This window comes from Lissotriton vulgaris, chromosome 2_1, assembly GCF_964263255.1.
Source record: "Lissotriton vulgaris chromosome 2_1, aLisVul1.2, whole genome shotgun sequence".
Lineage (NCBI taxonomy): Eukaryota > Metazoa > Chordata > Amphibia > Caudata > Salamandridae > Lissotriton > Lissotriton vulgaris.
Genome location: NC_141687.1, coordinates 532,554,296 through 532,574,464, shown reverse-complemented (window position 1 = coordinate 532,574,464; position 20,169 = coordinate 532,554,296). Strand labels below are relative to the sequence as shown.

Here is a 20,169-nt window from a genome sequence, read left to right as displayed (position 1 = left end):
CTGCCCTCTGTGCCACCCTGTCCAGTGTCCTGCCCTCTTGCTCTCGGCGTGTCTCGCTGTGGTGTCCCTGTGAGGTGTGAGGGAACCCCCGCCCCCTCAGTAGGTGCTGCTGACCTGGATCCCTCCTGACGCCTCCCTCTTTTCTGCCAGTTTGGCCAGCTGAAGCCCTCCATCATCTTCGCCATCTCCGTGCCAGTAGTCAAAGCACCAGCTTGCAGGGGCAGGGCGAGCTCGGCGGGCATCCTTGGAGAGGCGAGCGCGGAGCCTGGAGCCGGAGCCGAGGAGGAAGGAGCCGGCCAGCCTCGGAGAGGGACAGCGGGCGGGGGCCGATAAAGTTCTAGCCCTGGATTCAATACTCGTGACCCATGGACAGAGCCTCGCGCCCTCGCAGCCAGTCTTCAGACAGACCGTGAGAAGTAAGTGGCTCCCGCACCTTCTCGTTGCAGGCGCTGTGCTCTCAGCCTGTCCACCCAGAAAGCCGACGCTTTCCTTTTAGTTACGACTTCCCATCAGATTCACCTTGACACAAGTTCTATGTAGTCATCTATCCATTTATGCATGCACTGAAAATGTGTCCGACAGCGCCTGCAGGCAACCCTGAGCTATTCAGGGCGCTTCAGACGCTGTTAACCTACAATAGCAAAGTACTATTCTTTTGTTGGGAGAGAACGCGTATTGCCCCATCGTTACTCGGGTGTGAGGGTGAGCTGCCTGTGAAACGGTAGATGGTCTTATGCGTGGATCTGCAGAGCACCCAAAAGTGCTTTTAGACTGCATGTGAGCGCTTCGCTTTCAGCAAATAAGGGAACCGTGTCAACGTGTGATATGGCAATGTGCCCAAGATCACAGTGTGTGCAAATATGCCTCCACCTCATGTGTTCGACATTAGGTATCCCACCCGCAGGCCCACCTCTGTGGAGTCTGACGCGTCGGTGCAGTGCACACAGCCAAGTGCACTGGAAGTTCGGGTCGGCGCGGAACACGTGCTCGGAGCAGGGCTGTGTTCAGGTGAATGAAACCGGACGCCCTGGTGGACTCCGCGTCCAGTGCAGCCAGTGACAGCGCGACGCCTCTTTTTGTAACAACAAACACTTGCACCAAGGCCAAGGAAGGGGCTTCTGAGAGCCCCGGGAGTCGGCTGGGTTATTGGTGCTTATCTGTCGGGGTGCAGGCAGCTATGGCCGGTGAGGGGTTATTGAGAAACCGGGCTGTCTGCCCATCTCTTCTCTATGGCTTTGAGGGGACTTCGCACATATGTCTCTTGTCTATGACTTTGAGGGGACTTCGCACATAAAGCCCGGCAGGTTTCTGCTCTTCGGCAGCTGGCGGGCGGCGTTTCATGCCCCCCCCCCCCCCCCCCCCGGTCTATATCCAATGAAAACAAGAGCCCACGCTGCGCCTCAGCCGGCTCTGAAGGTGGTTGTGACGCAGACCTGGGAAGTGTCACCTAACCTCCCTGGGGGGCCATGAGACTGCGGGAGAGCTTTCTCTGTGCAGCCGGCATCTCCACCTGCGCAGAGATTGTGGTGATTCACATGAGGTAGTGTGTAGTTCCCCAGCAGTCCCGCACACATCCTTTCTATGTATCCGGGCTTCTTGTCCTAAACATTCACCCGTTGAACTGCTTCCGAGGTCGACTTCTATTTAGCGTACTCAGACTAGAGTACGTTTTCTATTTCTAGTTCTTTGAGTTTCGCACCAGTGCTTAAACCAAACTCACGTTACCAAGCGCTAGACCCGCCTCTGGCGTTTTCTCAGGTGCCTCTGCTCGCTCGTGCACGGGGCCGGCGCTGTGCGGGTCTAGGTGGAACGGCAGCTCAGTGGGTTAATGATCCTTGGTGCTGCTGCAGAAATCTGCGTGCAACCTCCAGGTCGTAGGCTTCATCTTCTGCAAAATCTGCTGTTCATGACCCCGAAGACAGGTCATCAATTCCCACATACACAATCTCTCGCACGTACGCACACACACACATATGTTTATTTCACTGAAAACAAAGTTCAAGGTTATTGTTCAGTAAATTTAGACCCCACCCCCTCCCACTAAATTCGCCAGTTATAGTTTGTAGTGCACTCCATAACTCATACCATCCGCCGTGCTTTATTTATGTTTACATCAGGCAAAGTGATGAAGCGGTATAAACAACACACGCATTAATATTGTAATAGTAATTACCAAAATTACTACTAATATATTTATCAACATTAGTATTATTACGGCTACTGATTTAATTAAAAAAATTGGTCCAAGTATTAATGATGGCGCTGCTGAAGTTATTTTATTATTAATATTATTATTCTGCTGCTGGCTGGCTGGGCGAGCGTGCGTGCGCTGACTTCCTCCTCCTCTTCCTCACTAGGCCCCTGCTCCTTCTACTGTGACCTGCCGGGGGCGAAGGTGCCGCCTCTGAGGAGCCCCACCATGGAGCGGAGAAGCGACAGCCAGAGCCCCTGCCTGAGGGAGAGCCCGGAGCGGCGGAGCAGCAGCAGCCCCGAGGGCCGCGGGGGCCCGCCCCCGCTCAAGGCGCCCCGGCTGGAGCAGAACGGCAGCCCCACCGGGGCCCGGGGCCGGCCCAACGGCTCCATCAACAAGTCCCTGGCAGGTAAGTCTCTCGAGGCGCCTTGAGGCCCAGCGAAGAGTGTTCCTTGCAAAGCGCCACCCAAAAAAAACAAAGAGCAGCCGGCTCTGCCGGGCGGACTGAGGTGCCAAGGTCCAGGTTTGTGTGTCTGCAGGGCTGCACTACAGGAAGTGCGACGCAGGCTGGTACTCTCCCCACCCCCAGCCTCCGGCGCCCAGCGGAGTGGGTGGCATTGTGTGGGCACCTGTCACTGCCCCAAGCACGGGGTTGGCAGGTCCAGGCTGTTTCTATAGACTGTGCCTCTCTTTAACTGCTTCCCTGTCTCAAATACGATGCGAGGTGGTTTGTTTTCTTTCGGTTTGTCTTATCCTCTGATGTTCTGTTAATTGTCTACTCGCATAGGGCTTGGTTAGACCCGAGGCCCTGCCAAGCGCTCAGAGTGCCCAGAGCTCTCATGCTTGTAACAACCATTGCGTTTTTTGAGAACTGCTATACAAACAACGCGCTGCTTGTGTGATGTGTGAATTAATCTGCATGCTTGTTTTTAACCGAGCAGCTATGGGCGTTCGCCTGATTCTAAGCGCTTGCTTCTAAGCGCTATTAAATTTGTCTTCTTCGCTAATGGAGACACAGGGAGATTGCAATGGCCAGAAGTCAGTCAATAGAGTCAAGTGGGAAATCCAGTGCTAGATTTCAGATGTGTTTGTCTCACAGCCGCGACCCCCCTTCGGATGGTCTGGGAGACGAGCCGAGTATTATCAACGGTGTCCGAGAGTCTACGAAAACCGAGATCCCGGTTTCCGTAGACTCTCGAGAGGGGAGCGTCACTCTTCCCTTAACCCCTGTTAAAGACATTCTGTCGGCGGTGACTCGGGTGTCGGCGAGTGCTGTTCGAAACATACACGCAAGCAGACAAACTATATGTATTTTAAAAGTTCAAAACTCCACCAAACAAATACAATTTTCATTTAGGGAACATCATTTTAAAGGACGCGTTCATATCAGCGCATAAACTTTAATATTACTTCGGTGCTTTTTTTCGCAGTCACAGTAACGGGAGCTCTGTGATTAAAGTTATTATTAGCAGTGGTGAGTAACTTCAATTCTGAGTTCTCGCTATACGTTTGTACAAAGCTTAAAATAAGTCCGCAGCTGGTTTTTTATACCACAATCAGCTGCAATCTGCGCCGAATATAAAACTGTACAACATGTCCAAAACCTGCATTTTTTTTCTGGCGTGCACAATGGTTTTGCGAAGTTAATACATAAAATAAACTGTGCATCGCATTGTGTTTTTTAGAATAGTTGGGTCCTTTTCTGGTAAAGGCTGTTAATTAGGCGCGATAGAGAGATTTGGCAAAAAAAAGACCCTCTGCGTTGTGCAGTAGCGGGCCGGCCCGTCTCCAGAAGCTGTTATTCCGCACGCGCACCACTCTTGGCCTGGATGGCTCAACAAGGGCAGGCCGACAGGGTCCGCCGAGATTCTGTAGCACCGCCAGGACGGCGTCCTGCTACCTTAACCATCAAGGGAACGGTGATCCAGACGCGGAGCCGCCAGGACTCCCATGTGTCTGGCTTATACCACAGAAGAGGGGGGGGGGGGGCTATTGTATCAAACCCTCAATAGGGGGGTCTCACATATGTTCATGATTGTTGAGCTTAAGTCAGGGTTCTACGAGCTCCTCATAAATTACATTTACACGCCCAGTCACTGGTTACTTAACAGGGGTTCCTCCCTCCAGGACCTATGTTGGTCACCATTACATGAAGCTACCAGGTCTGCCGGGGGGTCATAACACTGCTCTATGCCGCACTTTGAAATGATTAGTTTGAGCCAGTGGCACTAAGGCTCATTACAGGGTTAACATGTCCGCCACAGAGGTCTGTGTGCATCCTGCAGCTCACAGGTTCAATGCTGGCCAGTTCAAGCTGTTCTAAACCCGAGGTAGAGGAAATACACCGCAATGAAGGATCACCGCTTCTTTACAGCTCCCAGAAGCTGCCAGGCCCCGGCGCTAAGACGATTGGTATTCGTAGCATCTAGCGTGTTCGGAGCTTTATACGTGTCAAATGGGAGCGCTCTGTTAGAAAGCGCAGGTAGGCATATTTTTAGATTACAACGGACACTTTTTCCACTTTCGTCAGTCAGATTTTTTCTATCAATTAACTGCTGTGGTTTGTTTTTTCCTTTTGAAAAGTTATCGACGGAGCATTTTGTTTTTTTATTCAGAATTTAAATATTATAGCTCACTCCTGGTTTTCGAATTCTATGTCAAACACACCTCGATCATCCGTAAAGGCAAAGACAGGAATCCAGGGGTAGAAAGAGCGGGTGTGTATGTGTCTGTTGGGTGCGTGTTTATGTGTATGTTATTGTGTATGTGTGTGTGTATATGTGTCTGTTTGAGTGTGTGTGTTTGCGTGTACATGCGTGTGCTATTGTGCGTGTGTTTATTTGTGTGTGTTTGAGTGCGTGTGTGTGTGTCTGAGAAAGAGAGACAGAGAAAGAGAGAGCGAGGGGGCCTAGACAATGATTTAATTCTTGCAGTCTAGGGTCATTCACCCCTAAGAAGATTTTTTGCTCCCTTGAGTGTATTAATGAAAGCTGGAGGATCATAATAAAAATAATAAAATCATATGGTATACAGAAACCTGCACAAATGCATAATTAAACACACCGCTAAAAGCAGGATCATGTAAGATACCATACTCTAGACAAAATTAACATTTGAACTAAAACTCCAGACAGAAGATCAGGCTAACTGAACAGAAGTCGTCCCCTATCGGACGATTGCTGCCTGAACTGCAAATAAACACATCGCTCTCTCCACTGAAATGCTAGTAAATCGCAGCACGACGTTGGGTGATTTTATACAGGGCACTTGTAAATGCCTAATAGTTTACTCAAGTTTTTAATATTGGGGGGTAGCCTTCTTATAAGAGGTGTCCGTTTTTACAAAGAAGGTACTAAAACATATGGATGCCAAGAGATTTTCTTGGAATCATTCAGTGGGCTATCGTTAATTCCAGGGTTACAATGAGTGTCTGTGGAATCCATAATACACAGCTTAGCCAGTGGGCCACATGCTATTGGTGAGGCTGATTTGCAGTGTTTCCAACTCATCAAGGCTTTTCTGTAAGTTATTTTATCTTAATAACTTAGGGGTGATTTACTCAGTTTTCAGTAGTAGGATAAACTTAGTTATGGAAAAATGACCTGCACTCAATTTAGTTTATCTGAATGTGAAAGACTGTAGGTCATAATTGTTATGAAGACATACTCCTATAGATGATACATAAAGCCTCAAAATATATCCCAATATAATCCTTAAGGCAACTAACTTCCAGAGTAAAAAAAAAAACACATGCAGTATGACTTATCATCAAAACAAGCTGTCTGTTTGTCATTGTGAGTCCCAGATTATGGAACTCTCTTTGGATATCACCTGCTTGGAGATCAAGTACTCAAAGTTTCAAAGTTTCAAAATGCTTTATTCGGTTTGTACAGGTACAACCATATAGCAACATTCATAGATACGATTGAAGTCACTTTTGAAAAGGATTAAAGAATGATGAAACATGCTAAAACAAATTACATTAATACATTAGTACAGCCAATCAAGATAAAACCTAAGGAAGAAAGTAATCACTGAGTATAACGTCAATAAAAACATTTGGTGCAGGGCATGCCAAGTGGGACAGTACTAGACAAGAGGCCTATACAGGACATAAAGTGCGGTAAATTTAATACTAACCAAGAGAATCAATGTTTTAAAATTATGAACCAGGGAGTCTGCCTTGAGAAAAGAAGGCAGCGGTCTAATAGTCTGATGAGTTTTACTCTTCAATTGATGATACTAAGAAATCTGAGGAAATGCAATTAACAATTTTTGTGTCACACTTTTTTCTTTGTCATTAATATGTACTTCATCTTGTTATGAAAGTTGAGAGTCATTAAATATTCTCCATTTAATATTCAATAAAGAGTAAATTAAAGGCATGTTTTATAAAAAAAAACATGATCATGGTAAATAAAGAAATATTTCCATCTGTTGTTTTACTCTGTGTCTCTGTGGTCACAAAACTTCAGCCACCAGAGATGGGACATTTCATTTATTTTATTTTTTTATATGAAAAAGTGTGTGCACAGCTTTGTGTGTCTGACTTACATCTTCGAGACCTAGATATGTTACGTCAGAAAATATGCCCGGGTCTCTGTTACTAGTAATGTATTAAGAACAGGACTCATGTTTGTCAATCTCAGTGCTAGATTTTTAAATAGTGTGGCAGTATTAAAAACATGTACTATAACAGACGTACGCAGAACCGCCAAAATCTTAATTCTAGATTTTGTCCCAAAACTTAAAATTGCACAAACACATGGAGACATTACATTTCATTTAATCTTATTGCATTTATTATGTATTTTTATGTTTATGATTAAACCATTTTTGTTGGGTTTTATCAACTTTAGACATTAACAGTTGTAGCAGGATGAGAACAAAAAGAGGTAGCAATCTTCGGATACATTTCAATTTATACATTTTCCTGTTTTTTACCACACATACATTTTCATTTATATATGAATGGAGACATGATATGTTTAAAATCGCAGAAGAATTCAGTCACTTTGTCGTCTGCTTGCCCTCCCGGGGAAAATAAGACATTCATATGAATTGGAAATCCACTTGAGAGGCAAAGATTACTTCTTTGGTCACTTTGACCAAAATAGTTATTGACAGTAGCAAAGGCATACGATAGCTGCAGGTTATGCGATTGAATGCATTGTGTTGAAAAAACTAGGCCTACATTGTAATTCAACTTTCATAAAGTATATGAATGATTTACATATTGCTATTACAAATAAAGTACTTGCAACTACATTGCAATATAATTATGTTTAGTCCATATGAGCCAGAAACATAATTTGTTTGATGAATATTACATTTAATGACATCATTGTCAAATCAAGATTCATATGTTCATATTAGACTTAAGCGAATAATTTTCAAATAAATATTTTATCTTATTAGAGGTCACACTCCCAGCACCATACACTTGCTTATAAAATACATAGATCTAGAGAATAGCATGAAAGTATGATATGTAATGGAAATACACATGAATAAACCATGTGCATAAACTGTAAGTAAAGACAGCCAAGACAATGCAGTTGCTTAGTGGCTACTATATTTCTGGGAGAGCAGTCAAGATTTTAACTATTTGATTAAGTATTGAAAACATGAAACATTGGGCTTCTGGGGTTCTCTGAGGGTATAGAGCTATGTTGGAATTTTGCACAAATGAATGTAGATTGTTGATTCTTTGTAGGGCACCCCTTCCAACCTAATAAATATGTCAAACCCAGTAGTCTCCAAAGCACAGCATGTGTTATAAAATATAAAAATGTGATGGTGGAGGAGAACTGTAATGCCCTCTGGGTTTGGTTTCGCCAATGTGTATAGCTCAAAGTGGTTATTCTGTTCCCTATGCAGAGGAACTACATTGGTGGTCTCATAGCAGTTTCCATTAGGCAGGTGACGGGTTTACCCTAAACGTAATGCTGCCATCGTGGTGGGCAGATCTCCTTTAGCAGAGATGGCAACGATCATACAAAACATGCTATATTTTAATCACACTACGGAGGTTCAATAGGGCTTTAATTTCAAGAGGAGTTCTCTACTGCATGGGATGGATAAGGTATAATGGGTTTGATGTTTCTGGAGAATAGTCACTAAAAGAGCCTACAACAAGATTCTGCCAGAGCGCGCAAGAACTTTATTCAAGCCCAGATCATAATTTAGGGCTCCACTTTCCTTGACCTGGTCATGTGTGATCCATTCTCACAAGAGAAGCAACAGCTTTAACAACATGAAAATTATCTCCTAAAATGTCCATAAGTTTGACATTGGGTGCCCACGTCCAGCTCTGGGGCAAGCCTCACAAGACCATCTTTTGCATTATACGTGTCACAGGCGTGTTCATTAGACACCAAGAGTGAGCAGTCCGAGCTCTTGCTATGCTATCAACATGTAAAGTCATTACCACACTCCCACTTCCTACCGCATTCTCCTCTTGTGGGATGTTTGTCAAACTCTAACACAAGCTCGAATTTTCGGAATGATTTTTTTAGGATTTAGAAAAGTCACTTTGTTCACAGATCCACTCATTGCCACTTAAAGCAGAAGAGTTGCATTTGGGAAAAAATAATCAGATATTTTATATTTCTTCACCGCAGGAGAAATTAAATAAACTGCATTATTTTGGCTTACCACATACACATTTTAAGGCTTTTTAGAATGAGTTTCACCCCATAATCATGGAAAACACAGTTTTTCTTTTCTACACAAAATAAAATGCAGACTCTTGGTTACAAGGAAAAAAAGTTTTTTTTTCTGGTGGAAAGTAGTGCATTATTATAATTCTAGAAAGAATACAGAACAAATGTGGTAGCCTCCCCGTCCTATTGATACTGATTTTATTTCTGTTATTTTTGGGTTGTTTTGTCATCTGTTTTTGGACAGCATGTTTATAGGGTCTGGTTCTAGTGCAAGAGCTGAAGTGTTGCATAGAAGTCTTCCCTCAATGTTTAACAACATCAACTGTAAGCATGGATTTTTTAACATATAAAAACAGGCAAACATATTTAACCTCCCATTTCCAGTTGACCATTTTGGTATGTGTAGGCAAAACATGAATTACTCTATGGAGCAAACATTTGTGATTGTGAAATTCTGCAATGATCTTGCATTGCAAATACGTGTGTGAGAAGTTTCTTTTGTAGTTCATGAGTGTTTTGGCATCCTAAATGGAATTTTAGTAGTCTGTAAATTTACAAAGCAGTCAACGGCTTGATTTAGGAAGCCTTACCAAAGAGTGAACATTTGTAGCTACATTCTTGTGTTTTAAAAGGGACGTGCATTTGGGGCTGAGAAACAATTAATAAATTGATTCCACTGCAAGAGTTTTAAAAAAAGCAAAAATGTTTCCTGAGAAAAATGAAAAGAATCTCATATTCTCACCAATGTGTGAATCAATTGTTCATAAACTCTTGGAAAGTGTTGGATTGAGGAAACTTTCGGCGGCAGTCTGTGTGGGAGAGAAAAACGCCTATGTTTGCAAGGATCCAAATGTAAACAATAAACTCTTTAGTCTCGATGGACTGTTGTGGTTTTTTTAAACTAAAAACCCTGTTGTCCTTGTTTGACAATTTAGTGAGTAAATTGAAACCATAAATGTGTGTTCCTTGAAGGTTAGCAGCTTCTATGCAATTATGTTCAAGGGGATCAGTCTCTGTTGAGGGTCTGAGGACATATGAGGTCACTGCCCATATTAAACATTTCCTTTTCAACATTTTGATTCATTTTGATCCAGTTATAAGTAATCGGTGATTGGGACACCACAATGCTGTGTATGTTAACATGTAAAGTTATTGATATTGGAGCTCTGAATTAAAAAAAAACAATCCACTGTAGACCATCAATTCCCAGAACAAACGTTTCTTATTCCTTTTCAAACGAGAGGTGTCTGCATGTTTGGTAGGAGGTTTCGGACCAGTGTTTCTTTGATGTAGACCGGGAATCTATGGATTAGGTGCTCACCTTTCCCCTTCCTTTCACAGTCCCTAATCAAGTGGGGTTATTTCTTTTTTGTTTCATCCTGTTCTTTTTTGTTCATTGCTTCCTGTTGGTTGTTTTAAACATGAAATTTGACTATTGACTGGAAAGTGGCAATTCTCTGTCCTCTATGTGCATGTTAATGTCAGAAGACCTAATAAACACGTGTTAGAAACAGCCACATAGTTCAGAAAAGGCTTACAGATTTTCAAACCATTAAAAAGTAAATATCTACTTTATTTCATATGGGTGGGTCTTATGTGGGTCTTTCAAATATATTTAAGCTCTCCAAATTCAGACAGGAGGGGAATCTGAGGAACGGGGAGACCCTGTCTTTGCAGGATCACATAATATGGTCAAACAGGAATTCTGATATAGGGACCCACTTCTGTTCCTTTCACGGACACTAAATCCTGAAAAATTGAGGAGCAAGGGAAATGTTTTATGCAACAGTCACTATATCGCTGGAGTGCACAGAACATGGCGTTGAGATAAAACATGTAATCATATTTTTCTGCTGTATATAGTAAACACAAATGATATTCTCTTATTGGTGGTGTAAGGATCATTAGAAATGTTTTGCTAACATTTCCAATCAAGCTGGAAACACAGCCAGAACTATTAATGTATTTTTCCAAATGAAGAGGGCTCTGTATATGCTCAATACTAAAGCTGTTAAAGAAGATTCTGTTGAATGGCTTAATGACATTATTTTAGATTGATTTTCATTTTTTATATGTAAAATGAAAGCTTTCTGTGGAACGAGCCCAAATTCATTATTACACAAGAAAATTGCTTCGCATTAAGGTTTTGATTTTTAGTGTTTGCCAAGTTTGCACAGCACGGCGGCTCGTGTCCAGCACAGGGTCGCTTCTTCTGAGTTCGGCTTGCATGGTCATTTAGCAATGCATTCCAATACTAAGTCTACAGTAGGTGAACACTGTTCTGTGGCAGAGCCACAGGCCCCCCTCAAAACAAAATCTACTTAGAGTGAAAGAGGAACTGAAAGGCCTTTAATACCATGCACAGATGCCAAACACACACTTTGTCATACCCAGACAACTCCACTTTGGGTAAGTGACTACAGAGCGACCATGATTGAAAGAAATCACTGCCTTATTTACCAAATGAATTCATCCCAGAGTTATCGCCAGCTAAATGTAATTTCATTATATGCTTGGGTAAGATCTCAGTGGGTTGTGGCCTGCTGCTCAGATAAGTGTGCAGCTTTCATATCACAGGTCTAAATTCCTGCATCCCCGCTTAGCCTGGCAACCTTTTGAAGGCTTGCTGAGCTAGGCTGCTAAAGTTATCTGTAGTTTGAAAGGTTTCAAGGCTGCATGGATATGTCTGTAAGTAGGAGCTTTCTATAAATGCTGTTTTTGAGGACACTTTCTGCATTGTACATTTTTTGGGCATTATGGGTAATAGTATCACCTCGTTGAGGTGGGTCTAAAATGTCAAGATGGGTAAAAAGGTTGGGCAACCAACGATCTCACCCAAGGCCATGGAGACTGGAGCACTTATGTTGTTCTTGGCATATGATACACAAAACAGTGATTAGAGGGAAAACAGGATGGCATTTCATTAACACACATCACAGTTTGTCTTGTCTGCACCAGAATTACTCTGTCTTACTATTTTTGGAGAGAGGCTTCTGTCATTCCCACTCTTCTGGAATTTGACCCAATTGGAAACAAACAACCTTGTATTACAGGAGCACTTCAGAAATCTCACATATTTTTTATGTTTGCATTTCAAATTTCTTGCACATCGCAAAATTGCATGCCTCAGCACACTCAGTACAGAGGGACAGTGTGGACACCACCCTACCAAGATGTCTGCAAACTTCTGCAATATATCCAAGGGATGTACATATTTTATCCTGTCCCAAAAAGCATAGCAGACATTAAAGGGTGAATTGGCTACTGTGATAGCTCAATGGGTTGAGAGGTTGCTGCAGACGTCTGCAGGCAACCTCAGGTCAGATTCCAATCCCCTTGCCCAACAACACGAATATGGCCGAGGAGCGGTTAAATATGGTTGTGGGTGTAAATCAGTTTATGGGGTTCTGGACATACATGCCTGAAGTTATTTGTGAGATCTGGTGTTCTGCACCAGTTTACTTGCAAGTCTAGGACGCCAACTCTCTGTTGTCATTGCCAAAACCACAAATAAGTGCTATTACACTTTTTCAGGTTGCCAGGCGCATTGCAATCTAAAATGGGAGACAATAACAGCTATTTGCACCCAGGCGTGGCCCTTGCATCTAGCATGCAATACCTTCTGAATTCAAGCTCCTGCTGTGATGTGACTGTGCTGTCAGGTCACAGTGATGACGACATACACGATATATTAGCAAGCAGTTATAATACTAATAGTCAAACGCGTACATATCTGAGAATGATGGTTACGGATTATTTTGGAGAGGGGAGGTTTGTCCAAGTTCATGATCTCACCCCACGACAGAGCTCGGTTTACACCCGCAGATAGAATTTAGCAGGTCCCGGAGACACATTTTATGACATGAGGCTCCATGCACTGCACACAGCAGGCTGTGGAGAAGCAGCGGCTCACGCGCCTCTGCCCTGGTGTCACCCCTTGACTTCATTCAGTGTAACTGAAGACCTTTGGGCACTGAAAGCAACACACCTCATAAGAGCGTCCACGAGCAAACGTGCGCGCTTGCATAAGCATGTCGAAATACTGGTCACTGAAGGCCACGGGAATCTGCTGCGTGGGGCTGGCCCCGGCTCGGTTGTCGCCGTGCTGGGCTGTGAGGTGGACCGAATGTGGGTGGTTTTCCCGCGTGAATGATAAAACCGCGCCTTGGCTCTGCTACCTGCACCAAAAGGCAGCGTTCTCACGCATGCTCTCCGCCTGCCCTCGAGGAGAGAGGGCTCCGCAGCTGACAGCCATACCTGCAAGGATCCGTTTCTCTTTAAGCCGCAGGAGCCAGACGCAGTTTTTTTTTCTTCTCCGCCTGAGAAGGCGCTATGGCGTTGACAGGTTTATATCCCTGTTGGGTAACATTCACTTACTAGAATTGGCGTAGACTCGGCAGTAATGCACTCCAGAAGAACTCCGGAATAAAAACTTGAAAAAGAGCTGATTAATGGCGAGGAAACTCATATTTGTGAGACGGCTGTTAAATCTTTCGAAGGCTGTGTGAAGCCTTATGCACAGGCTGCAGATTGTGGCACGGGCATGGGCCCCGAGAAAGCAATGCAGTGTAGCGGTGCGAGTGTTACATAAGGCGCGGATTGTAAAGTGCGTGTGCACCGATATTGGGACAGTTTGTATTGGTAGCATTTAACATCGGATCTTCCAACTACGGCAATCTGTTGCGAAATATATAACTTATACCGAGAGAAAAGCACAAAATGTAGTTTTTGCCACTTAGCATTTTGCACTCATGCTTTTGAAGCAGGAGGTTGGTGCAAGTGACAAAGCCGGGCCAGGGAGTGCACTCTGTCCCGAGAAGGCCAGTTGCTTCTTTGTGGGAATAAGATCACCAGTTCTAATTTCAGGCGCGTGCGTTTTAGCTGAGAAAAGCAAAGCGAAATATATTCTCAACACCCCTTATGCCATCTCATGGGTTGAAATCCAACCACTCCATGTGCCCAGGGTTCTAGTCCCATACACAGCTTCCAGACTATTTGAATTTGTCAATGGTATTGCATATGTCACACACACCAGTTTGTGTTTGTGGTGTGGGAATTTGTAGGTGGTAAAAGCTGCCGGCACATATTTAATTTTTCAAACTGTTATTTGTCTTATTTTTAGGCAAACTGTTGATGTTTGACCTGTATGGGCACACATCTCATATATACAGTGACCTGTACCTGTGTCAATAAGGACGGGAGGGTGGGTCGTCAGAAGAATGATGTCATCGCTTTGAGTACGAGTGCATAGGGTACATATGAGTAGATGTCACGTTTTCCCTAGAGAAGACAAGTATAACCGGGGATTCTGCTACCGCAGCATTTTATGCACAATTATGGATTTGATAGATTCACCACAAAATCCACCATCTGCTGCATAAGCTGCAGATTTGAACCACAATGTTGTTTCTGACTCAAGCAGATCAAAAGTTACTAAAAACATGGCCATGCATATTCCCGCACAGTATGTGCCCTTCTTAAAGGTTAACTAGTCTTCTTTCATTTGCTTATTGCTGTATTTGGGTGTTAAATTGGCATTAATAAGGTGATCTATTTTCCCTGACAGTGTCAAATGTGCAAAAATGACAAAATAATGAAGTAATAATATCACAAAATGTGCTGTATTATGCAGCATAAGTTAAATTTTCTTCCTGCGTAATTTTATCAACTCTCCTCCATAATGTGGTCCCACCCTGCCCCATAATTCTAATGGCACTGATTATAAGTTAGTAGATCCAATTACCTTTGAGTAAAAGGAGTCGTAGTATCATTAGCGTCTTTATTATATGTCTGAATTGGAAATGTGAGACCACACCGTTGTCAGAATGGGTGGCATTTAAATTCATCTAACATAAAAAAATGAACCCCTCCTTATCATATCGAACTGTCCCAATTTGTCATCCACAATTGCCAACTGCTTCTCCATAGCATAAATAGTCCACACCTTGGTCCAGCAATCACTCAATGATGTGGAGTCAAAACTCGTCAATGTTTGTGCCTTGGAGAGTCATGTCACCAGCAGGCAGCCGCGGTCCCTGCAGGTAAGAGTGTTTGGGGCCGGGTGGGGGCGATTTCAACAGACAAGGGCAAATAAATAAATAATTCATTTTCCCTTGTCGTCGTCTGTTAAAATCCCCCCCCCCCCCTACCCGGCACCACAGCTCCACCTCTCTTACCTGCTCGGGCCGCGACGGCCAGCAGGAGAGCTTACGGGCCTCATTACGATCTTGACGGACAGGGTGACAGATATCCCGTCTGCCAAATTACAATTCCCTTATATCCTATGGAACTTGCAGTACGGCGGACAGGTTAGCGGTTACGCTTGTGATGGAGTATCCTATCTGCCAAGATCGTAATCAAGCCCTTGACCATCTTTCCCATTGACAACATCGGCATCTTTGCCTCGTAGACTGTCCAATGGTAACTCTGCAGAGAATCAGTGCTCCAGCCAAATATTTCATGTAGCTCAGTATTTCGTTCCAAAACATGACTAACGCCAGGGCCAGACTGCCCTACCAGGCACCATGCGTTTCGGTAGGCTGGTAGGGTTGAGGCCAGTTTGTTGCTGGTCATGTTCCTACTTGCAGCACTCCTAAATAAACAATGCAAACATAAATGGTTAAAATCTAAAGCACGTTTCAAGCACGCTTTAAAACCACTTGTTTTCGCACTGTTTATTTACAAGCGCTGCATGTAGTAATTTGGCCGGCAGGTCCACAGCAGCAAAACTGACCTCCATAGCAATGTTGCCAAACCCCACCCTGCCAGACCACTGAAACACCCGAGAGCCAGTCCGGACCTGGCTGTAACCTCAGATGAACACCACATGTGGACCATGGTACTTGATTTCCAGCAACACTTTCAAAAGAGGGTTTGGACCCTCATAGGAGATGCCAAGATGCCTGGCACAACCACATTATATAAGGATTCTCTTATAGGGATCATCATGATGCAGTTGGTGCTTTTGCGAATGTACTGCTCCATGCAGACATGTAGTTGTTTACAGTGGGAAGCTGATCGGTGTTGAAAGTTGTTTTTAGGGTGGTGATTGATATTACCACTAGCATTAGGGCAAAATATATAACTTGGTGCAACATGATGGTAGTAACAAGCATTGCACATTTACTGTGGACAAAGTATCTCACCATCAACACTTTTTACGTCCAACAAATTCGAATACCATTGACACAAAACTGTTTAAATGAAGTGGCCATTAAAGCTGACAAAATCAAATAGCGCAGGGAGAAATCTGCTTTAAGATTACTACTCTAGGCTGTTTACTGACTTGACTAAAACTTGACCACTGCCCTGAGATGCTTGAAGATTTGTAGAGCAGGAAACATGTGAGAATAGATCTACCTATTCATATCATGCACACCACAATTGATTTTGGACACTTATCTTTGTGTTATTTAGAACAGTGGTGTCGCTAGTGCATCATGGGACCTAGAGCACAGAAGGAAATTGTCCTGCTAGCCGTTGTTTGAACTGTAAAATACAGCAATCTGGTCTTAGTTGGTTTCTCAGGCATCAGGGCTCCGGTGCCACTGCACCTTCTGACCAATGGGAGCTATAGGTTGTAGGGCGTTTAACCTGACCATTCTAAACAAGATGATGGCGTGAAGTAGAAGAAGGGTGAATTAATCGTCAAGAGAGTGAAAGTGATGGGGTTTCAGTAATTCCTTGGAACTTTTAAAGTTGTGGTCCTCCAGGCTTTTGTGGGAGTATTTTATGAGGTCCACATTGGTAACACATGTCCCGCTGACTGGTCCATAAATCAGTTTCAGAAGGATGAAAGTATGAGTTGGCCTAATAGGATCTAATGCTGTGATTCCGTACCAATGTCTGCTACCTCTTGCCTGCACATCCCTCGACTTGGAAACCTGAGAACCTTCACAGCTGCGCTCTCTCAATAAATGGAGTCAGTGCTCCGTGAAGACTGCTTCGGGTATTTTTTTTCACATTTTATTCTTTTTTTTAAACTGTAAATTCATTTGGGTAAAAACATAAAGAAGAGTCTTATATTTAAATTAATACCCAGCTGTGTTGGCGAGTTTATACTTTGCATTAATAGATCTGTTACAAGGCCACACTGTTCTATGTTGTTATCAGCAATCTGACCAGATCTCAGAAGAGAGGCCCTATATTCAGAGTATATGGAGACCTCTTTCAGAAAACATTAGAAGAAAAGGCCATTCCATCTGGGGATCTCAGTCGCGTGGCCTTTAATTGAGAGAGCATGGAGACCTCTTTCAGGAAACACCAGAAGAGACAGCCATTCCATTTGCAATAAAGCTTTTGGTAGCTCTAAGTACAGCTGCGGTCGGTAATAGGTGTACCTGCAGGGCCGTGACGTGGAGAGGGGGAGGGGCAGGATGGGGGGTAGTAATCTATGGATTACGGAGCTTTACAGGTAAGTAAACATATAAATAAATAAAACGAATTTTGTTGTGCGCACTGCATCGCATTTGGGGATGCAGTGCGCGGCGGTGCACGGTAAAGGATGTATGACGTTACAACGCATACCATTACAACTACCTACCATTACAACGCGACCATTACAACGCATACCATTACAACGCATAGCGCTTAGAGGTGCTGGATAGTGGTAAGTATAATTTACTATTCCAACTCCAGTCCCCGTGGACACTAGGGAAGGTGTTGGATAGTAAATTAAACTTATTCCCTATCCTAGAGCGCCCCCCAGCGCAATGCGTTGTAATGGTATGCGTTGTAAAAGTTGCGTTGTAATGGTAGGTAGTTGTAAAAGTTGCGTTGTAACAGGTGTATACCACGGTAAAACATGGCGTGGTCTGTGGCGGTACACGGTGAAACATGGCGTGGTCAGTAATCTTCAGCAACATTAAACACAAGTGCAGTGAAGCTGCCAACTTTCACAAGCGCCAAATACACCCCCTTCAGAGAAAGAGGTTTTACAAACCAAGGATAAATTCAGCAAAACCTTGAAAGGAAGAAATCTTGTGTTGTAAAACGTAACTGACAGGTAATATCTGAAACTTCCAAAGGTTTTATAGCACCAGACGAAAAGGGTGCTTCATGTACATGACCTTTCTTCAGCAAATCCTTGTACCTCTTCTTTCATTATTGTTCATTATGGGCGATCTTTGTGTGGCGGATGCAAGATGGCCGCCTAAGCCTGAAATAACGTGCCTCTTCATTAATTTACACCAATTTCAACCAACTCAACAGCTATTTAGGGATCGTGCAGCAGTAGACTTGAAATAAAAAGCACAGACCGCCTAATGTGAGATGGCATCAAGCAGCTGCTCACACCCCATGAGCTGTACTTTTAGGGACAGATTTATGGCACTTTATGTCACTGATTCTTTAAAGTGGCACAGATGTCTCACAGTTCTCATACATAGAAATGTGCAGAAATATGGATCGACATAGGTAGAATAAGGGGGGAGTTTTACCCAACGCTGCCATGTAAATTAGCAGTTTAATTAGTGATGCTCATTACTTCTGAGGACAGTGTCGTGGTTTACGCCCTCTGTAACAAACGCGCACGCGCGCGTACTGACACGTACACACGCACGCACACCTGCCCCCCAAAAGATCGCTTGATCATGCTCACCCAAAAAGTATTTTTCTAAAAACTCACAAGACGAATATGATGTACACCTCATTAGAACACATATTTACCAAGGAGGGATTGGTGTGTACACAGAAACACATAGGAAGGCACAAGCACGAACACAGAGGCATACATAAACACTCCTACAAACATGCCCACCTACTCAAGCAGACATCATATGAAATGTTCTCCACCAGCATCATAAATATATAATTCTGTGTTGGTAAAGAAGCCTGTGATAACGGCGTAGATATCCTCGGTGATCTGTGAAGTAGCAGGGTGTGTGTGATATACGCATAATTTGCTTTCGTGCAATTAGGCAAGGATTGAAATCCGTCATGGTGTGCAATTTTTAGCACAAAAGTGCGTCCTCACCTCAGTTTTTGGGGCGAGGACACTTTTAAACAAAATCCCCAGGAGTAATAGCAATTCACAATCTGTTGTTCTGGTGCACTGACAGTAAACTTTTTTTTTTTATAAAGGTGAGTTAGCACTCATATTTTTTACCGCCTATGGGCTGTAGTTAGCCCAAGTGGTATAATGGCAGAAATGCAGGAATTTCGCTTACCAAGCTTAATGCGAAATCCCCTAATTTGCGCGAATCGCGCCGGCATGGTTTGGATTTAGCCCAGCCCAGCCCCAACGTGAATGTGCGACTTTCATTCAGTTCTCAGAGTCATGCAACATGCACTAAACTTCTTAGCTACATGTAAGCATTGTAAAGAACGGCAGACAAAGCGGATTAAAATGTCAATCATCATGTACCATGGAAGTATATTTTATTTCCTTAACTGGGTATTCACCATAAATTAGGACTGGGCGATATTCTACATTACAATATTAAAATTCTCAACCATTTTGAAATACGCAAATTGCCTAATTTTTCACCAATGGGCAATTGGTTCACGCATAAAATTACTTAATGTTGTTAATTAACAATTTTTACTCGAAACAGTCTCTTATTGGTATCTGGTGTGACTTTCTTATTAAAGAGTAGCACTTGTGTGTAAAAAATCCCACGTGATAATTACAAACCACATTTCAAATTAAGAGCTTAACTTTGTGTAATTTGTGAAGTTTGCATTAAATTTTACAAACATAATATGCACTTTCACATACCTACATGAAAACTTGGCATCTGTATTTTTGAAGACAAGTGCATTACTTTGCATTCTGGAAAACTCCTGTGCACTCATCTGCCCAGTGTACCAGGAAAGGGCATCACATTTTGGGAGATTGTTGTGACGTCTTTGTTCCTAAAATCGAGCTGTGTTTCATGTGTGATGGAGCAGTTGAGTGAAATTCACCCATATGTATCTTGAATCCAACACATCATCACCACACTGTAACGACGGCTCGATTGTGGGACCAAGAACGCCACAACAATACCCCAAAATATGGGTTTTGACGCACTGGGCAGACGAGTACAAAAGAGAGTTTCCCATAAAGCAAGGTGATGCTCCTGTCTTCAACAATAAAAAGGGAGAGTCCATTTGTGGGTAGGTGTGTGACCAATGTTGTTGGTCTACATGACACAAAACAGGGGCTTCAGCTCTGGTCTAAATGAAACAAGATGGATGACACAGCTCAGGCCTACCTGACATAAGATGACAGCCCTAGCTCTGCCCTACATTACAGAAAATGGAGACTTAAGCGCTGGCCTATGTGAGTCAAGATGGAGGCCTGAGCTCTAGCAAACTACTGCTCCTTTCTCA

General features: G+C 43.4%; 1 protein-coding gene across 1 annotated transcript in view; it reads left to right on the top strand.

Moving 5' to 3' along the window:
- The first annotated feature begins 215 nt into the window (after positions 1 to 215).
- The window catches only part of SATB2 (SATB homeobox 2), a 340,208-nt gene continuing 320,254 nt past the window's right edge, over positions 216 to 20,169 (top strand). Inside the window, exons 1-2 of the mRNA XM_086958615.1 lie at positions 216 to 416; positions 2,358 to 2,600. Of these exons, the coding sequence (XP_086814741.1) occupies positions 2,420 to 2,600 (181 nt within the window). The 5' untranslated portion in view covers positions 216 to 416; positions 2,358 to 2,419. The remainder of the gene's footprint in view (positions 417 to 2,357; positions 2,601 to 20,169) is intronic.